Source organism: Varanus komodoensis, unplaced genomic scaffold (genome assembly GCF_004798865.1).
Source record: "Varanus komodoensis strain SLA01 unplaced genomic scaffold, ASM479886v1 scaffold46_1, whole genome shotgun sequence".
In the NCBI taxonomy this organism is placed as follows: domain Eukaryota; kingdom Metazoa; phylum Chordata; class Lepidosauria; order Squamata; family Varanidae; genus Varanus; species Varanus komodoensis.
The window spans coordinates 1,336,311-1,357,284 of NW_025336043.1; the positions used below are offsets into that span (position 1 = coordinate 1,336,311).

Genomic DNA, 20,974 nt, shown 5'->3' on the forward strand with positions numbered 1-20,974 from the left:
GCGACTGACTGGCCCCACCCGGGACCCCAGTGAGGTGTCTTCCCTGTGCCCTAACAACTCGGTCAGAATTCTGCCTCGGCCAAAGGATTTCACGGCCAAGAAATGTGCAGGTGGCTTTTTCAAACAGCCATGCAGCTTCCTACGAGGTCGACGTGCCCCGGGAGAACGCGGCCCGCCCCACAGGAGAAGCATCCCAACGTCTCCTGTCTTCCAGGGACGGGTCCCGGAAGCGAAGCGCTCTGCGGAGAGCTGGCCGGAACACGTCTCCCTGGCGCAGCTTTTCTGCTCCATTATCCATCCCCTTTGACACGGCAGGAGCCCAGCCGCCGGTCCTGGACCAGATCAAGGGCCCAGGTGCCCCAGCCCCGGCTCGCTGGAGGTTCTGGGAAGGTGCAAATGTGCACAGCCACCGTGTTCCTCCCCTGTCCGGGACGGAAGGCGCACTTCAGGAGGGACTCTCGCCCCCTGTGAGCAGCACCGGCTGGCAGGTGGAGCTGGTGGCGCTCTGCAGTCCCTGTCGCTCCGCGCTTTACATTTTTCCTCCCCCTCTGTGGTTTCCTCCTGCAAACAAAGGAACAGACTGCAGAAGTATTTCCTGTATCTCCCGAATCCCCAGCGCCAGGAAGAGCTTTGCATGAAGAAACTGCAGCAGAACAGTATGTGACAAATGAAACACATGCACCGAGGCGCAGCGCTCCCCAAAACGCCCGCTGCTTATTCTGCAGGCACAGGGAGTGCCTGAGGGTCCAAGGAAGCTGGCCGAATGCCCCAGCGACGCCGCTGCGTGCATCCAGGCTCCCCAGAAGCCTTCGGCGAGTCACAGTCTCAGCTCTTTGCATCTGTACGGTGGGCAGCACCATGGTCTGCCCTGCAGGGTTGGAGGTGGGGCTGATGTCATAGGAAAAGCAAGCCGCATGCCAGTGCTGCGTACCTAGCAAGGCCATCCGTTCAGAGCCCACTGCCAGCAGCTGCCCATTCAAACAGCTGCATCAACAGCCTCACTTTGCGCGTGCCCAGGAGACCTGCCACCGCCCGCTCCACCAGCCGGCCCACTTGAGCGTGGAGTCAGCAGTCCATTGCTCGCTCCGAAGCAAGCCCTGCCCGCCTCAAGAGCCCCGTCGGCAGACGCAGATGATTAGCAGCTTCACCCGCTTTATGTGCCTCTCCAAAGCGTCTCCCTTGGTGCTCCCCCCTCCCCAGTTGCATGAGCTGCTGCAGCCAAGCTCCAGCCGGAGGGGAATCGCTCCCGCTGAGTTACGGTTCCCCTGGAAGTCCGGGGCTTGCGCTGGAGAGCATGTGCTCTGCTTTGGAGCCGGGCCAGCCGATGTCACGGCAAACGCGCCTCGCTGAATGGAAGATGGAAGAAGGGGTGGGTGGCAGGCCAAGCATCTGTGCAGCACTTGTGGGATACGGAGGCCGTTCTGGCCTCGAAGCCAGCCAGCGCCTGGGAACACACCATTAAAATGTGGATCTGGTTTATGGTCTTCAGATGGCGGCCTCCACGCCAGCTCCTTTGTCATCCAGAGCCTCGCTGGCCGGGCCTCTTGGAGGCCGCTGGCTGTCAGCGGCCCAAAGCGGTGGCCGCCCTTGACGCCTCCAGCTGGGTGGAGAGCCTGACGGGGAACGGCTACGGCGGCCGATCTCCTTCAAGGGGCTCGTGTGTTCTGCAGGGGGCGCCCGCACGTATCGGGCTGTTGGGCCAGTGGCAGAGAGTTCCAGAGGAGGAAGCAACGGGGGCACAGGGTCCTGACGCCGACTGCATTCCTCCGCACCAGCCCAGACTGGCCGAGACAGGCGAGGAAGGTGGACAAGATGGAAGCTCAAAGGAGCTTCGGCCTTGTTCCTGTTTTTCCCCGTGTGCGTTTATAGGATCAAGTCTGGGATCAGATTCCCCAAGCCGAAGTTCTCACAGAGTCACCTTTTATTTAGGGGCAAATGCAGCAGCTTAACTGGTACGCTGTAAGCACCCAGAGTCATCAGCGAACCACTGGAACTGGGGCTTTCAGATGCCACCTCAAAGCTGCGGTGTTTGAGTTGCCTAGTGCTTCACCTGGTTTTATTGGACGGCCGTCCCGAGACTGTTTGGTAGTGGCTGGTATAGAAACGTTTCAAACAAATAAATTGTGCTACCTTTGGCGACATGAGCAATCTGACCAATTTGCCTGCAGGTACAAGGATCTTACCTACAGCTTGTTTTTTCTCCGGCTTCCCTTTCTGTCCGGCGCTTGCCTTCCGTGGTGTGGAAGGCTGGGCCTAGACAATCGCCCTGGCCTCGTGGCGCACTCTCACGCACGGCTGCCCGTCATTGCAATCGCCAACTTTCTTCTGCTTCCACTTCAGGATGACCTGGACATTAACATCGACTGCGTGTCTGACGAGAAGCATCCAAACAGCAGGGTCTGCAACGTCAGCTATCCCTTCTTCCGGGCCAAAGCAAAGGTGAGGATGCAGGCACTTGGTGGCCCAGAACGAGCGCCAGTCCTGCGGAGGCGGTGGGGGTCGGGGAAAGCGCCCGGGGCTCGGGGTCCTCGGATCGTGGAGTCAGCTGGATCTGGGGCTGAAGAAGCGGCTCTGGGACAAGCCAGCGAGCCGCAGGAAGCGAGCACGTGCAAACCCGGGGCAGGGCAGATCGAAGGAGCACGGGAATGGGGCCAAGGAAAGGAAGGAAAAAGGCAGGCCGAGGCCCCCGCCAAGAGCGCTAGGCAGGAGCCTCAAACAGACCGGCCAGCCAGCGGGTTCTCTCTGCCTCTGGATGGGGGGCTGCTGGGAAGCCGGAGCCAGAGGGCTCTGGAGGCCGAGGCCGTCTGCAGCGAGCTCGCTGGCACACTGACACAGAGAGTGCCCAAAGGCCATGCAAAGCACTTGGCCACTCCTGAATATCAGTGCGGTCTCTCCTCCAACATGGATTAGACGGCTGGAGCCCTGGAAGTGCAGGGGGGGGGCTCAGGCCTCACCCCCCAGGGGTGGCTGCCCAGCCAGCGCTCACCTTCCTTCCGACTCCCTGAGCCAGCATCCTGAGCCCAGGGCCCCTGGCCTCGGCTCCTGACACCCTCCCACTTTGCACAGAATCCCCTCCAGCCCAGCTTGGGTGCCTGCACACCCTGCCCGGCGCATTCACATGACAGAGGATCACTCCAGAGCTTGAAATGTGGGGAGTCAACTGGCAGTCCCCAGATTTCAATCAAGTAGGTTCCTCGCACCCTCCCCCTTAATCCTGCTTGCTCTCCCAGGGCAGTTTGTTAGATTCCACAGCAACACATTATAAGAACAATAATATTTTTCCTTTTCCAACTTGCTTAGCAGTGCTAAAGAGTCAGGAAATAACTGGCCAGCCAGGAGGTTTCCACCTCAGTAAGGCAGCCCAGAAACCTAAGAGCTTGTGGAAAGTCAAATTAAATCCAGGATAACTTAGCTCAGAAGTTCTTGCTCTAACCCTCTTGAGCCATGTAATTTGGTTAACCCCCCCTTCCTTTGCTCCTCCATGAGTCACTTCGTTTGCAGCACCCGGCTGGGGAGAAGGCAGTGATTTGCCCCTTTCTCTCTAGCTGCCCATGGGGGCATTTTTTAGATGCCTCGAGCTGTCGGCCGTCTGATCGTCTGCATATTGTCACAGGAAGGAACTTGGTGGACCGAGCTTTTGGCTCATGGGCAGCCATGTCAGGGAAATGCCTTCTTACCTTTTACGGCTTGTTTATGCCAAAACTAGCTCTTTTCCATTAAAGATACTGGCATTCCGAGTGCCACAAACCAGATGTGGCTGGAATACGGAATGTCGCCACCTCCCCCAGCGAGGGTGCAGGGGAACGTGAAGGCTTGGACGGACTCTCTGGTGTGCAAAGGCCTGACTCATAGCAGACCGGGCAGCCAAGGTCTCCTCGTGAGCCATCGGAGCTGGGAAGGAAGAACAGGTTCAGGGCAGACAGCTAGTGGGACGGTCCCAGTGCGTCTGGGGACTCAAGGCAGAATGTTCCTCAAGGAAGGAAACCGGGACTTCACTGGACAAACGATCCGAGGTCGCCGTGCCCAGTTCTGGATGACGCGGGTGCTGGCCACGCATGCGTTTGCCACAAGAAGAGTGCTCTTCTTCGTGGGCCATGGCATCCTTAGCTTCTGTAAACATAGAGGGGTATCACCTATTTGGAAAGGACAGGAAGGGGAAGAGAGGTGGGGGCGTAGCTTCATACGTCAGGGAAGGGATAGGATGCAGTGAGATAGGACGCAGCACAGGTGGGGATTCGGTGGAGGCCGTCTGGGTGAAACTTAGGGGTTTTGACACGGAAAGGGACCTGGCAGTGGGGGTATGTTATCGCCCTCAACTTGAGACCCACCATGGATGCAAAAGGAGGTGGTTTGAGGGATTAGTCGCAAGAGGAGCCTCCATAGGAAATGGGTACTGGGGGAACTAGACAAAAGGGTATCCCGGAGGAGGAGGCCCGTTGCAGAAGGATTCTTTGCAAGGCTAAGGCTGATTACGAGCTGAGACTTGCCAAGAATATCAAGAGCGACGTGAGTTCCGGCACCTTTTTTTTTTTTTTTTTTAACCAAAAAAGGCACTGTGTCCAAGTATTCGGCAGGGCCGAGATCCAAACTTTGCTCTGTTTCATCTACCCTCAAATGCAGTCCAGCTTAGGACCACAAAGGCGCCCATGAGACCCAAACGCACGGGTATCATGGGATTTGTAGTGCAAACATCTGACAAGCCACCAAGTGGGAGAAACGGGAGGAGGTGACGGCGGACTGGGCGCCGCAGAGACGGCCTTCATGGCTTGATGGTCTGTTGGAGCTTCTCCTTACTTGAAACTTTAAGCAGAAATCTTTTTGCGGAGCGGTTACATCTGACACACCTGGGTAATAGATTATCTTCCGTGTGTCATGGGCCAGAGGGGAGAATGATGGCAGGCACGTCCACAGACTTTGCTCAAGAGACGAGGGAGGCAGGGAGGCGTCTCAGATGCGACGCAAAATAGTAGACTGACACTTCGCTTGGCAAAGCGCTGGCAGTGATGGATTCTCCCTCAGCAGCAGTCTAGGACTTAGTCCTTGCCATAAAACAGCCCGATGGGTTTTTGGCCCATACGATACGACCCTAATGCATCTGTATGGCATGGAACACTCACGGCTTTGCCAAAGCAAAGAGAAGCTGAAAATGGAAAATTCAGCCCTAGGAGACCAAGGAGAAATTTAATATTATAATCATCCACGCACAGTCTCTGGGCACTTTTCGAAAAAGCCCTCCTGTCTAAAGACCATCACTTCGCACTGTGGTTAGAGCATTCTGCTTGGCAGCCAAACCTGCCCCCTCCCCGGCCATCCTTTCAACAGATGAGATCTCCCAGATAAATTAACTGGGCAACGCCATTCGGCTGACTGGGCCACTGAGGGCCTCGCCCAGCTTTGCTGCAGTCGAACGTATGAGGGGCGTTCAATGTATTCTTGGTATCAGCATGAAGAAAAAAGAATAATAAATGGAAATAATTTTTATTTTTCAATGTAATCCCCCATAACTTCAATACACTTATTATATCTAGAAATTAACTTTTCAATTCCCTGTAAAAAATACCCTTCCTCCTTGTCTAAAAAGTGTGTGTTAATTGCCGCCTTGAGCTCTTCGTCGTCGGAAAATCGCTTTCCACGAAGAGCTTTTTTAAAATTTGGGAATATGCAGTAGGCGCTGGGGGCCAGGTCCGGGCTACAGGGTGGGTGGTTTATTTCTTCGGAACCACAGTCTCGCACAGCAGCCTTCAAAACACGCGCCATGTGAACGAGCGCGTTGTGAAGAAGCAACACACCTGCGGTCAGTTTTCCCCGCCTTTTTTCTTTAATTGCTTCTCTTAAATTATGCAGAGTGGTTGCATAAGATGCTGCGTTGATGGTTTCACCTTTTTTCGTGTACTCGATCAATAAAATTCCCTTTGAGTCCCAAAACACCGTGGCCATGATTTTTCCAGCCGAGGGAGTGACTTTGAAATTCTCCGGAGGGTCAGCACCCTTTTTATGCCACTGCGTGGACTCCTGCTTACTTTCAGGGTCATAGTGATGAAACCACGTTTCATCTCTAGTAACAATCTGGTCAAAAATAGTTGATGGAGCTTCGCCACAGAGCTCTAAAAAGTCCCCACAGCACTCGACTCGCACTTGTTTCTGAGGCGCCATGAGCATTCGTGGCACCCATCTTGCACAGACCTTTGAAAGGTTAAGATGGTCATGAAAAATAGTAAATATGGTATCAACGGATAGGTCTGTCATCTCTGCTAACATTTTGATTTTTATTCGGGCATCTTCCAATACAAGTTTCACATTTTTTTCACATTTTCTTTCATAGTGGCAGTAACCGGCCCGCCTGAGCAAGGGTCATCTTCAATGCTTTCTCTGCCCCTTTTAAATTCCCTTGACCACTTTTGAACAGCAGATAATGAAGGTGCAGAGTCCATCTCTTTGTGAATGATTTTTTGACTTTTCCCTTGTTTTGCAAGGAACTTAATCACAGCGTGGTGCTCGATTTCCTTCAACATGGTCGCCTCAGTCATCATGGTTTTCTTTCACTGAGGATTACTAGGGAACTAATGATCACACTTATTTGAAATTTTGCATAGTGCCAGATAGTGTCATTCGTTAATGAAGTAATAAAATTACCCACATCAATAGCAAATCAACCCGATACCGAGAATACATTGAACGCCTGTACGAAGCACCCGCAGGGCCAGCTCAGCCCGTCCTCCCCGCCAAGTGGCCGTGGCAGGTCACACCGACCCCTGCGGGCATGCCCAGGCGGGCAGCAGGGTCCTCTCACGCGACTCACTTCCGCACGGCATGCCGAGCCACCCACGTGGGTTGCGGGGGGGACAACCCGCGACGTGCCCTGCCACCGATCAGGCTCCCCGGGCCGTGTCCGCTCCTTCCCCCTCGGCCTCTCGGCGTCCTCACGGACCCGCCTGACACCCTCTTCCCATCCCATCCCTTCCCAGTCCCCACCATTTATTGGCCACTGTCTTTTCTAGCAGCCTCAGAAAACACAGCTGGGGTCAAGCCTTCAGCCCCGGGAAGCTGCAGCGGTCCGCAACGCGCTCGCCATTTTGCTGGGCTCCTGCAGTTGTGCTCTTTCCACCGCCCGTGATGTCCGTGCCTGGCCGAGGTCCATGCACACTCCCCATGCCAAAAGGAAGCGGAGCGGCAGAGCAGGGCCTTCCCCGGGCTCATTTGCCACGGCCCAAGTGCCGAGCAGATACTTGGAGCGCATCTCTCTTCCGCCTTCTCCGAAAGACGGAGAGAGAGAGAGCAGCAGTCCTGGGAAAGCCCCGGAGGGCCAGTGCATGACGGCATCGTGCCAAAGTGCCACGCAATGTGAGCGAGCCAGCCAGCCATGGTGACCGCACGGGCCTCTCTGGGAGCGGGCTTCCTCCGGAAACCTGGGAGCTGTGCTTCGAAGAGCGGCCCGTGCAGCGTGGCAGTGAGCCTGCTGGACTCAGAACCCAAGAGGCCTGGCTTCAGGGCCCCACTCAGCCGGGTGACTGTGGCCGGCCACTCGCTCTCAGGCTGGCCTACCTTACAGGACTGTTGTTGTGAGGACCAAGTGGAACTGTGTAAGCTGCCTGGAGTTCCTCAGCAAAGGGAAAAAGGCGGGATGGAAATGCCATGTAAACTGGAAGAGTGAGAGGGCGCATGCCCTAGATCTGTATGACCAGGACTGCGTACGCAGCATCGGTGCAAACGGCGGTTCCCAGGTGGTTTGATCGTGTGCTGCCCTTCTGATGCGCAGCCCGGGCCTTAGGCGGAAGAGCTCACTGCCTTCTTTGCATGAAATTGCTGTGCCGTCCCGCCGAAAGAGAGGGCTCCATGGCCACAGCGTGGCTGAGACTTTGCGGGGGCTCTGGGTGAGGGGATGCGCCCTTGGCTCTGGGTGGCTGCGGACGACGTGGCAGGCAGAATCTTTCAATTTCTTCCCTTTGTCTTACATTTCCACAGGTGGCTTTTCGCTTGGATTTTGAGTTCAGGAGGTCTGTTTTCCTCCAAAACCTGGAGATCTTTTTGACTGCCAGCAGGTTGGCAATAGCGTTCTTTTCTCCCCTTTCTCTTGTCATCCATTCCTCACTAGTTTTCCTTCTTTAATGGACCCCCCAGCTCTGTTTGCTCACTGCCTTCCAGTCCAGGGCTGTGCGGACTGAGCTGTATTAAAGCATTCAGCACTCAATTGCGTGTAATCCCCTTTTAGATATCTTTGCAGCAGCCAGAAGAATACATTACGATCTGGAAGGCAAATCAAGTGTCAGTAAAACCTGAATGTTAAGCAAAATAGGGGACCTTCTCAAAGTAGTCAAATGGTGGGGTTCAGTGTTTACTTGTTATTATAACTGCACTTTTACCTCTTCTCTTGCGATTTTGGTTAAGAGCAGGGAAGGAAGGTTTACTTTCCAGTAGGTGTGTCAAAGATGTGAGCACTAAATTGCATTCACAGAAATGTCCGCAAAGGCAAGGCTTGGCAGGGGAGAGAGCTTTCTCTCAATTGGCACTCAGGAGCTCTGAGCTAGATCAGCATCCGTGGCTCAACTCAGAGTGGATTAACACTTCACACAGCTCATGGATCAGGTCGTGTCAGCCAGAAATCCCCTTCTGTGTGTCTATATACCCCGCCAGGCCAACGCAGAGTTGGCAAGCAGCAAGGAGAAAGAGCTTTGTGTTGCCAAAGCCAGCAGGGCTAGAAATAAGATGAACTGTTCCCCTTGGAAAGGGGCCAATACCCCCACAAAGGAGAAACGGACCTCTTCAGGTGTTTCCGGCAGCTAACAGCCCATCAGCTCCTCTGACTCCCGGAGGAGACTCCGCACCGTCCTTTACCACTTCCAATATTAGCTCGTTGTCTCTGTGTCTCCTGCGTCATGCCAAGTCACCTAAGCTGCCTTCTGGCCAACTCTGTTCCAGTGACAGTGAGGAACTGGAAAGCACGAAAGAGGACAACTACGTTCTCCTGAAGTTTCCACTGAAGTATGAGACTGACCTCCTTTTCAGCAGGTATTTTGTGCAGATATGGGGGGCGGGGAGGTTTTCCCAGAGCTGACATTTTCACAGTCTGCTGCAGGCACACACTTGTACCTTTAAATATTGCATGGCATCTCCAGCTCGAAAGTGTGCCCCTTAGCAGCACCTCTGCAGTTGGGTCCTTTCCCTAAGAGCCACGTTCTCCTCCTCGCTCAGGAGCTCCAGCCAGAACTACTATGAGATCAAGTCGAACAGTTCCCTGGAGAGATACGACCCCATCGGCCCTCCTTTTAATTGCACCTTCCAGGTAAATGGAGCCGCTGGTCCCCGAGATTTTGGAGTAGGGTGGGGGAATGCCCCGTCATGAGTGGAAGTGACGGTGTTTCACTCTGTTTGGTGATGCTTTCAGCTGCAGAACTTGGGACTCTTTCCTGTGGATGAGCTGGCGATCAAAATCACAGTCCCCGTAGCCACCCGAGGAGGGAATCGCCTTTTGCAGCTCACTGGTTTTCGTGTGCATGAGGTACACCTGTTCTAAGCACGCTCTTTTAAAAGCTCAGCATAGCCTCAATGTCGCGTCATAAACTGGGGTGCCCCAGGAGAAAGCTGGGCCACAGAAGAATGACTGAAAGGAGATGGTGTAGTCAAAGAAACAGGGCCCTCGCCTCAGCGACCTTTCCGCCCCCTGGCAAGCAGCCGCCGGCCCCCTTCTGTTTGAAAGAAGAGGTCCGGCGCTCACACATTTACTGATGCATCAAAACGCATGGACGGCCAGCCAGCACTTCTGTGAAATGCGTTTTGCAGTCTGGCACAATGCGCCAGCTTCCACATAATGCCAGCCATGTGTCCCAGGCCCCCCTTTTTCCATGCAGACCGCAAAAGCACAGGCGTTTAGGAGCTCTGTGCGCGTGAGCCCCCGCGCCTTCCTCTGGGTGAAGGGACAGACAGCCGTCAGCCGCGGCAAGCAGTATCCGGAGCAGGCAGCTCGGCTGCAGACGCAGCTTTTGCATTAGGAGCTGCCACAGGCAGGCAAGAAGCAGCGGGCCTGTGAACTGGCCGAGGGCGCCTGCTGTCGGCATGGCAAGGGCGCGCCAGCTTCACAATGCACGGGCTCTTTGGTGCATGAGTCAACGTGCGGAAAAGAAGGCTCGTGGAATTGTGTGGCCCCTGGGGTGGGGGCTGCAGCTCTCGGACAGTTCCTACATGCTCCTCCCGCCTCGCAGCTGTTGAAACCTCCTCCCCCACCACCGCTGCTTTCTCTCCCACCGACAGAGGTGGCTGCCCTGCCCTTCCCCAGGCTGTCTCCTGGCTGCTGCAGCTGCAGCGGGAAGCTACCTTCTTTGGCTTGTGGTCATCTTCGTTGCGGGAAGAGCTTTCCTCAGGGCAGAGACATCCCAGGCAGGCCCACCTTTGGAACAGTTCTGGGGGCTTTAAAATCTAAGAACTGGTCAGTGTCCCCAAGAATGGCTGGAAGAAGAGGAAGGGAAGGGCCCCCGTGATGTCCTCAGACTTTGGGAAGGACTTCACGGGGCAGAGGTGGGTGCATCACTGGCAGAAACAACCGATGTTGCTCAAGGAGAAAACCTCTGAACTGTTGCAGCTTGGCCATTTCTCATCGGGTCTCCTTGCCCGTTGGCTGCCAGCTGGTATCTGGGCCAGCAATGCCCCATGTGAAATTTCAAGACCATGTTGATCACCGCTCATTCGGTGATTAGCTTGAGAGGGCCGTCACACAGTTCGCCGCCAACCATAACGGTCATGCTGTGCAGCAAGGGATCCTCCGCCAGAAGATGTCCCAGTGTCCCTCTTTCCCCAGGTGGCCTTCCCTTGCCAGTGATCTGGGACAAGGGGCACAATCATGAACTTCCTAAAAATCAGCGGGTTCCATATTTTCAAATGAAGACGGGGATGGAATTAGAGTTCTTGGAAAAAGCTGACAACCCCGGCAATTAAAACAGACAGCTTTGAAGGCTGCTACCTTAACAGAGCGTTGTTTCGAATCCAGCTTTAATTCTGTTTGCAAACTTTGGCTGGAAGGGGCGAATCTGAGAACCTGTGAGGTTCCCCAGGGCAGATGTTGCGCCGTCCCTTGATTGTCTCCCATCTGCCCTCTTGCTTATGGGGACCACATTTCTCAGGAGTCCAGCTTCCTTCCACACACAGCTGGCTGGGAAGGTGGACAGTGCTGGGCGCTGGCAGGTGGGTTTTCACGCCTCCCAGTGGCGTGTAAGGATGGTTTGTAAGACTGTGCTCTAATTTCCTGCAGAAGAGGCATTCCTGCAGTCGGACGAGGGTCGGTGCGGCCTTGCAACACACAGGCAAAGCTGGCCTGGCCACGCTCGGGGCGAGAGCGCAGCCACCAGAGAAGGCCTGGCTCCGCGGCTTCTCCGGAGGGGAAAGAGCGTGCCAGTCCCCAGACAGGCATCGCCTTTGTGTCCTGCTTTATTCTTCACTCCTTCGGCTCACCACCTCCTGAGAGTTATTCCTCTCCCTCTTCTCATTGCAGGGAAACACGCTGTGCAACATCGGAGGCAACAATACGGACTACCGTTGGACACCCTCGGATGAGGACTTGGGCCGCCACCCACAGCTGGTAGGCAATTCCACCTCCGCGTGCTGCAGCCAAGTCCTCCGTCCAGGGTTTGGGGTCCCGACCGGGGTGCCGTCCCGGTGCAATGCTCTTAAAGGAAGGCAGCACCATGGCAAGGCGCTTCTCGCGCCCTTGCCACGTAATACGGAGGGCCTTCCAGGCACCGGCTGTGCTCTTCCAGCTGCTGCAGCCCAAAAGCAAAGGAGGGGCCAGGTAGCAGTGTGCCTGCAGAATGCAGGTGCCCACCTGGGCGAGGCGGCTGGGGGCCCTGGATGTGTCCCACAGTCCCACTTGCCCAGTCTCAGGGGTCGGGCTGCACGCTGCCCCCCCCAGGCCAAAGGAGGGGCTGCCAAGAGATGAGCCGGCTCGGCAAGGAAGCCTCAGCAGGCCGGAGCCAGCGGCGGGAGACGAAGGGTCCCCAAGCGGCCCCCTGGCCTGAAGGACAAGGAGGCTCCCCGGGCTAGACAGCTTTGGTCCCCCGGCCCAGCAAGCCACCTGCAGGCGGCAATTCCCAGGCAAACCCCAGTGGAGTCGGTGCGCCCAAGCCCCGCCCACTTCCCTGCTTTTTCTTGGGGGGGGCGTTAATCAGCACTGCTGCACCTCACTGCCTTTCCGCTCCTCTCCTCCTTCCAGAACTACAGCAATTCCGATGTAGTCTCAATAGACTGCAATGTGCATTTGGCAGCAAACGAAGAGGTTCGCTTCCTCTTGTACGGGACGCTCTGGATGAAGTCGCTGAGAGCCGTAAGACCAGCTCAGCTGCCCGCACAGCCTTCCTGGGGTGGGGCTCAGGCAGGAGGGCACCCCGCTTTGCGGCTGGGGCTCCGGGCTGGTCTCAGACACCCAGAAATGCAGGCAGGGTGGTTTCTGCTCCAGCTTATTCAGCTGCGACTGGCCTCTCCTGGCTCGCTGGGAAAGCGGATCTTTGATCTCCCGAGTGCCACATCCGCAGAAATTGCTGGAGGATGAGTGCACGGAGCCAGATTGAGAGCAGCTGCATCCTCTTCTCCACCAAAAGGAGAGACGGAGACACCCTGGAAGTGTCACACCCGGGGGGCGGGGGGGCCGCTCCCAGGCAGTGTCTGGCTGGCTCGTGGGAGCGACTCAGGAGGCGCCGTGGCCCAGTCCCAGAGGCAGGACTCCAATTATGGGGGCCGTTCTCAGGCCCAGTCCATGCTAGCCTGCCTGCAGCCAATTGAGCTGATAGAGCAGGAATGGGGGGTGGGGGGTGTTAAAAAGAAAAGGCCAAGGGGCCGGGCTAACCTTTCAGCATCTCCCTGGTCCAGGAAGCGATGCTGCAGCAGAAGCAGTTGCATCTTGTGCTGCAGAGAAAAGCAGAGCCCAGGGCGGTCCCGGGCCACTTTCAGGGGAAGGGTTGCTTCCCAGGCATTCACCCACAACCCGGCTTTCCCATGCAGACGCCGAGGTTCGGCCGCTTTTAAACAAGCATCCCCTACAGAGAGGCTGGAGAATTCCCCCGTCCAGCACAGTTGTGCGAGGATGCATTTCTTCCAGCTCTTAACAGTCGTGCTTCCGCTCTTGCACCCCGTGGTCCACGGAGCGGCTGGAAAGGGAGACGGCGTTGGAGGGACGCTTCTTTGTACTAGTCACTAGACTAGAGTGGCTGTCGCTGAGCCCTGCTGGGCCCCGTTTTCCCATGGTGGTGACTCCCCCCTTCCCCTCCCCTCCCCTCCGCTCCGCTCCCCAGCTGAAATTCAAGTCCCTGAGATTCGTGATCAACGCCGTCCTACAGCGAGGGTTTCGCAGCGCCTTTGTCTTCAGAGAAGAGGACCCCAGCCGGCAGGTACGCCGCCTGACCACACACCTCTTCAGGCACATTCCCGAAACCTGGACTTCCATCTGCGGAAGCACGACGGGTGTTGAGGGGTTGTTCAGACCCCCGAGCCCTTCCCTCCATCAGGCCTGGCCCGGCAACAGCCGAGTGGTTTCTTCCCAGCAGCACACTCCCTAAACGTACCCCGATGCTCGGGCATGTGTTCATGGTCTCCTGGGTCTCCTCATGAGCCGCTGCCAGGCCCTCCGCCAGGTGGGGCGCGGGATTTTGGAGGCAGGAGGCGGAGCCCTGCCTGGACAGGCCCACCAGGGGCCGGGTGAACAAAAGGGGATCCCCAGGCTGTGCGGCATCGCTTGACACTTTTGCCACCAACTACAGATGAGCTTGCTGCTCCAACACGCGTTAAGACGCAGCCCTCGGCCACTGCTGTGTTGCCCCGTCTTCCAGTCGAAGCGAATGGTACGACGGCAAGGACAGCACACCGCTGTGCTCCTTGTGGCCAGGCCCATCGAGGCGGGACGTTGCACTTGCTGAACCAGATAAGCCTCCCCAAAGCCATGATCCACTGAGAGGTTGCGTATCCTAGTGGTTAGAGTGCAGGACCACCGTGCAGGAGATCCAGGTGCTAGTCCCCACTCTGCCATGAAGCCCACTGGTGACTTCGGGCCAGACTCTGGACCTAGCCTACCTCAATGGGTTGTTGTTGTGAGGATAAAACGGAGTGGATAAAGCCTTGGCTTCCTTGCAAGAGGACAGAAAGCAGGGTATAAATGCAGTGCCACCAAAATGGGTAGCAATGCTCCTGTTCCATTGCCCACCCTTCTCCCGCATGCCAGATCATTTTTACCCAGTGGTTTTTCATCTGTTCATACGGTTTGCTGTGATTTTATACTGTACTTTGGTGATGGGCACCAGGGAAGGATCTTGGGGTTGTAGAGCACAAGCTAAATATGAGCCAAGAGCGTGATGCAACTGCAAAAAGGGCAAACACAATTTTGGGCTACATTAACCGAAGCAGCACTTCCAAAGCACGTGAAGTCCCAGTTCCCCTCTACTCAGCACTAGTCACACCTCTCCTGGAGCATCGCATCTGGTTCTGGACACCGCAGTATAAAAAAGAAGCCGAAGGGCTAGAAAGGGTACAGGGGGTGGGCAAGCAAAGCTCCATAAGGAAAGCCTGAGAGAACTGGGCACGTTCAGCCTCAGGAAGGGAAGACTGAGGGGAGATGCGACAGCCTTCTACAAGGACCTGAAAGGCTGCCTCAGAGAGGATGGACAAGATCGCTTCTTTCCAGTCCAGAGTGCAGGACACGGAATGATGGACCTGCGTTAAAAGAACCCAGATCTAGACGAGACACTAGGAAGCATTTCCCCACTGTCAGAGCGGGATGACCACGGAGAAGCTTGGCTTTCCCTCCTTGGCCAGCCCTCTGAGTGGGAAGGTGTAACGTGGAGCCCTGCAAGGGCAGGGGGCTGGACCGGAGGGCCTTCTGGCCCCTTCCAGCTCCGCTCTGCTGCAATTCTGCGACTGAAGGGGAAGCCGTGCGTCGTCCTGCTGGCCGGCCGCCAGTCCTCGGCGGTTGCAGCTTGAGTGAGAGCCGCGCAGCTCTGCCAGGCCAGAGCAGCTCCCGGGGGCTCGGAGCAGGACGGGGCACCCTGCCTCCCACGCACGCCAGTGGGCTCAAGGCACAGGCCGGCACCGTGCTGGGGAACAGTGGGCCGCTGGTGCCCTCTCCTGGCAGCAGCCAGGAACCGGCGGGAGGGCTTCCTCCGAGCCTGGCCGAAGCCCTCCCCGGCATTGCCGCAGACCGCTCCTGCGGCCCTCCTCCTCCTCGGGCACGTACGGCAGACAAGCTGCCCGCTCACTCCCCTACGGCCTTCCCCCTGCAGATCATCTTTGAAATCTCCAAGAGAGAGGAGACCCACATCCCCATCTGGATCATCATCGGGAGCACCCTCGGAGGCCTCCTGCTGCTCGCGCTCCTCGTCCTGGCACTGTGGAAGGTAAGCCCCGGCCCCGTCCACACCGGCTGCTCCAAGGGCGGGACCCCCTTTCCTGCCCCGGCCGGGAATGGGGCTGCTGAGCCAGTCCCCCATGGGCAAGCACCAGGGGCGGGCCAAGCCCCTTCGGGCCGCCCGGGTGGCTCGCTTGCGCTTGGGAAGGCCGCGTCCCTGGCTGCCTCGGCTCGGACCACGCCGCCAGGCAGGCCCCTGCTGTGCCCCCTCGCCAGGGACGCCCCGCGAGGCCGTGGGCTGGAATGCGAACCCAGAGAGTTAGACACCAAACGCTACGTTTGCAGAATGTCCTTTCCACCTAAGGGTCTAAATATCAAGACTTCGTCTTGTTTTTCTTCTCTTTTTAAAGGAATGAAAACCGGAGCACAGTAACTGGATGTAAAAAAGAGGTGTAATTTCGAGATGCTCATTCTCCCCTAAATTAAAAAAAAATCCTTTCCATTGCCACCAGACTGGTGGTGACTCGAATGTTTTTGCACTAGCATTATTGTACCCCAATGCAAAAATTAAAGCATAATGTGGAGTTACAGGAAGGTTGTGAAAAAGAAGGCATTGTGCTATAACAAGAGAATACAATAAAGCTTATTTTTAAGAATGATTCGTAAGGTGTTCTTGACCATGGCACGGGGATCAATTGGGAAGTATCTGTTTTGTTTTTTGAATCGACATAGTAGCATTATAATGTGATGGCACTATGCCTCTCTTTCATTAAAAAAAAAATAATTTCAACAGAAAAGTGTTCCTGAGAAGAACACGGTCATGGCAGACACTCCTTGCAAAAGTGGAAAGGAATGCCTGACCATTGTGTTTGGTTCACTCTTCCAACACATCACTGCCTGGGGAAGCACCCAACCAAAGAAAAACATAAAGGACCCACACGGTGGAGATTGCACCCCCCCCCTGCCCCCAGTCCCTGAGAAAGAGACTCCAAGTTCCTGAAGCCTGAGAAAAGAAAACAGGGAAAAACAAAGCAAAGCAGCCGAGCAGCGACTGGAGGGCCGCATGCTGTGGATGCCTCGGAAGCAGCAAAACGAACGGAGGCGATTCCACACACAGCCCATGCTTGTGGCGAATTACCCCCAAAATGTGATGAGAGGCCACCGCATTTGTTGTCCGTGGTGGGCACACCACGCTCCAGTGCCGTAGGGAACCCCGTGCGGTGAAGCCTGGCTTAGGGGAGGGAAGCCAAGAAGGGCTGAACTCCTCCAAAGTCACTGGCAGTCAGAGCAGCTGGCGGGGAATCCGCGGCCAAAGGGCTGGCTGAGTCGAGTGCAGCCTCAGCTATTTAGAGAGCCTGCTTTGGATGGGAGGGCAAATTCAGGTCCAGAAACTCTTGTCTGTTTCACAGTTGCTCCCTTTCCCCCCCCCCAGGAAAGCAACAAACTAGCTCCCACCCAATCCGCTTTGTGCCCACACCAGGAGGAGGACATCCTTGCTGCTTGGCTCTGGCTTTTGAACAGGGCCAGCCCTACCACTGGGCAGTGGCCAGTGGCAGCGGCAGCAGCTCCCTGGCCGCTCTCGCCTGCACGAGGACAGAGCTCTGCTCAGGGCAGCAGCTCCGGTACTCGACCCACACCAGCCCCGCTTTCACCCCCGGCAGCTGCTGGCTCGTTTCAGGACAGAGGTTTAGTGCGGCAGGCGGAAAAATCAGCCGAGCCACATGCCGCATTGTCCTTATCGCCTAATGCAAGGGCTGCCGCTTTCCATGAGGAACATTGCCTTATCCACTCGCAAGTCACGGTGAAGCGAAGGCAGACTGCAGCAGCACAGCCAAGCGCTGTGGCTTGCGTACACCAGAGCAGGCCAGCCCTGCCGAGGGTGGTTGCGCCATTAACGCCAGACTTCTCCCTTTCTCTCCCCCCGCTGCAGCTTGGCTTCTTTAAAAGCGCCAACCGCAAGAGAGACGCAGCCCAGGACCAGAACGCCAAAGATCTGGACTGAAGCCTCCGCCACCCCAGAGCGCTCCGTCACCCATGGCTCGCTTGGCACGGAGGCCTTCGCTCGCCTGTCCAGGCCCCCTTCGCTGGAAGCAACCCAACTGCCACCAGTCATTTCCAAGGGCCAAGATGCAGCCAGCTCCAGGAACTTCAAATTGGTTTTGTTTCCCCCTGCCTCAGACACTGGAAGCAGCCAGGCCGAGAGGGCAGGTGGCTAGGGCAGAGGCCCAGGCAGCTGTCCACACGTGCCACGGCAGGCGGGGGTCGTGCCAGAAGAGCTCTGCGGTGATGCAAAAGCTCACCACGCCGTGCCTCTTCCCGCCTGTGGCTCAAGCGCACCTTCGACTCCGGGGGACCCACTTTTCCAGCCTGCCTGCTCTCTCCGTGGGACTCCCTGGACCCACATGGCGGCTGTGAGCCACGCCTGCGGACGCCGTCGCCACAGGCCCTTTCCACGGCAGGTGCTTTGCTACGGTGTCGGGGGGGCGGGGGCGGCTCTTGCAAAACGACGCACCACACCAAGGGACTGGAGGGCCGGAGGACAAATGGACTCTGCAGAAGGTCGCCAGAAAGCGAAATCTGCGCAGCACCTCCTGATGCAGCTAGGGTGATCGGGCTGAAATTGCAGGAGAAAACACACTGGCATGTCTCTAGCCCTCAGTGCACACGAGGTCAGAATGGCGATGCTACAAGGCTCTGTTCACAAGGATATTGTTGCCAGCTGAGTGCACTTCGTAATCTGTAAAGTTGCACCAAACCTTTACGACGGGCCCAGTCACTTTCCCACTCGTTGCAAAGGGACCAGTCCAGAAGTGCCTGGGCAGACAGAGGCACGCGCCCCACCCCCCCATTTTTCCAGCGGAACAACTGAAGAGATCTTATTGTCTTCTCGATGCACTGAACAGAGGCACCACCATTTATAAGCACCTTAATGCAAGCCCGCAATCCTCAGCTGTATATACTTATTCTAAAAGTGTTTACCTTTCTTATGTTAAAGGGTGATTTTAGGAAGGAAAAAAACCAGTTTGAAGTGTACTTCCCCAAGTCGTGTTATCTCCCAGAGCAATCAAGACAGGAAAAATGTATTATATGTATATACTTCTGTGTGATGGAAAGGTTTTAATTTGATCATTTTTCTTTGATATAATAGAATTATTTATACAATTGTTAATATTAATGACTGAAAATGAGATCTGTTCAGCTGAATGCGGTAACATGTAAAATGTTGTAGTTGTAGAGGGTTTAAAAAAAATTAAACTTTTTTAAGTTAAAAGATTTAGAGGTTTTCACTTAAGGGCTTGTTGAGCCGCTGGCACATTTTCGCTTTCACCTGGAGAAAATTATGCACACCCCAATTTGCCACTCACTGGATCTTGTCCCAGAGGAGCAAGGCCTCCTTCCGGGCTGGCAGGCAGAACTCCCTTTGCAAATATTCCCTTTCTCACAAAGGGGCATGTCAAGAAGACTGGCTGGGTGGAATCGCTTGGACAGAGAGGTGGGAAATCCCAGAGCGGCCTGGAAACTCAGCTGGATATTGTGTTGGTGGTGTACTCATGGGCAGAAACTGCCTTTTCCACTGAAAGTGTGCAAGCGGGGAGCCCTTTTCCCCACACAGCTGCAAATCCGTGGCAGATGCAAATCAGGCAGTCCCCAGCTTACAAATGAGTTCCATTCCTTGGAAAGTTGAATTTGTATGCAAGTCGGGTCACATATAATTGGTCCTCCACATTTGCAGAGGTTAGGGGTGCAGGACACCCATGAAAGTGGGAAAAACATGAACACCTCTAGCTCCCCCCCACCAAGCTCTCTGCAGCAAGGAAATGCTGGAGAGCTTTCCCTCTCTTAATGGACAGGGCAGGAAGGCACGCTCTGAAGGCCTCCCTCTCCCCCCTTCCACTTCCTCTCTATGGTGATGCACTGGAGGCCTTCCCTCTCCCCCTCCCCTGCCTCTCTCTCTGGTAATGATTTCCTGCAGTAATTTTAAAAAATCAATAGGCTTTACAGCAGTTCATGCATAGGCACGGGTTGCAGGTCACTCAGGGGACTGCCTGTGTACAAACCTACCTGGGTGCTGGCTGGAACGCAGGCACCAAGCTTCAAATGGTTGTCCCGTCCTCCCTCTGCTCTTCTTAGTCACGCCATGCCACCTTTCCCACCTGCCCCGGGCAACTCCGAACCCGCCGAGCCCGCCGGTGACCTTGCCACAAGCAGCTCTGTGACGCTCGCAAGCAACAATATTCACGCATACTTGCAGCCCCCAGGCGGCATGTGCTACGGAGCGGGAGGGATGGGGGCATCTAGACTTGGTTTTCTACTCCCTCGCCGAGGGGAGATGCCTAGAGATTTGCCAAGATATAGGCTACTGTTCCGCTTGCATAAAACCTCCCTTGAAGCAGTCCTGCCTACACGCCTCTCGGTATTTAAACTCACCCGAGCAGGCTGAGCGCCCCAGCACACCTTCATCTACGCTGCTAGTGCTTCCGAGGTTTCTCCTGGTGGAGGACTGTCTAACCCTCCGTTTTTTATTTTATTTTTTTAATCAATGTGCAGTTGTTTAGTTTTTATGATGCTTTTTAATTGTTTGACTGTGAGCCGCCTAAAGATGCCATGGTGCGATAAGCGGCATATAAATGTTTTAAATAAATAAATAAATAACCACTGTGAAAGGGATGGCGCACTGGAAGGAGTGTCCACTCTTGCAGGGGACTGAAAGCATAGCCATGGCATACTGCTGATGGGCCATTTCCCATGTGAGAGGCAGAACTGGTCGTGGCCGCCAAGCCCGGTTTCCCACCCTTTTATTTCTTGCTGAATTGCCAGCCCAAAGTCGACAGGAAAATCTTATTTGCAGTCTGGTCTCGTGGGATACATTTAGATTACTTTTCTAACTGCATTCGGCACAATGGTCCTCTCTTTTGCAGGTCTCAAAAAGGGCCAGTACTCTTTACCACCACGACACTCCCACTATTCAAAATGGGGCGAAATAGCGGACATTCCCGGGGTGGCTTCCCCTTAGCCTCACCAGGCAAATCCGCATGGAGTCCAACTGTTTGCTAAAATCTTAGGTCAAGGAGTTTGCCCGTTCACTGCTACTGCTGCAGAAAATGGCAGTCAAAAGGACTGGGCAACAAGCTCAGCCTTTTGTGGAAGGAAGACACTGTTTGGGCCTTTTGGGTTAGGAAACAGATGCATATGTGGCAGTGCATGATAGGGGTGAGGAAGATCTGGGGCCCAGTCCCCCATAGCCTGACTGGTGGCTTTGAGTCAGCTGCAGACCTTCAGTCTAACCCACCTTATAGCGTCCTTGTTGCGAGGATGAAATGGAGCTCTGTAAGCCATCTCTGAGTCCCTCACAAGAGGAAAGAAGGCAGGATATAAATGTAATGCAACAATACTGATTGCGTGTGTGCAGAAAGAGAGATTTTCTTCTACTCACATGATACCAGAACCTGGGATCACCCAACGAAGCTGATCTGCAGAAGGTAACAAGACGGATCAAAAGCAGCCCTTCATGCACCGCCTCGTTAAACTAAGGAATTTGCTGCCAACAAGAGAAGCGACGGCCACCGATTTGGACAGCTGCAAAAAGATACACGAGACAAATTCACAGAGCATAAAGTTCACAATGGCGACTAGTTTTGATGCATGTAACCACCAGTGCTG

At 55.4% G+C, this 20,974-nt stretch overlaps 1 protein-coding gene across 1 annotated transcript in view; it reads left to right on the forward strand.

The window, feature by feature from the left end:
• The window catches only part of ITGA11 (integrin subunit alpha 11), a 77,607-nt gene extending 60,024 nt beyond the window's left edge, over nt 1-17,583 (forward strand). Inside the window, exons 22-31 of the mRNA XM_044444873.1 lie at nt 2,341-2,439; nt 7,963-8,039; nt 8,917-9,006; nt 9,190-9,280; nt 9,383-9,496; nt 11,480-11,566; nt 12,197-12,307; nt 13,272-13,367; nt 15,249-15,362; nt 17,244-17,583. Coding sequence (XP_044300808.1) covers nt 2,341-2,439; nt 7,963-8,039; nt 8,917-9,006; nt 9,190-9,280; nt 9,383-9,496; nt 11,480-11,566; nt 12,197-12,307; nt 13,272-13,367; nt 15,249-15,362; nt 17,244-17,315 — 951 coding nt within the window. The 3' untranslated portion in view covers nt 17,316-17,583. The remainder of the gene's footprint in view (nt 1-2,340; nt 2,440-7,962; nt 8,040-8,916; nt 9,007-9,189; nt 9,281-9,382; nt 9,497-11,479; nt 11,567-12,196; nt 12,308-13,271; nt 13,368-15,248; nt 15,363-17,243) is intronic.
• The last annotated feature ends 3,391 nt before the right edge of the window (nt 17,584-20,974 follow it).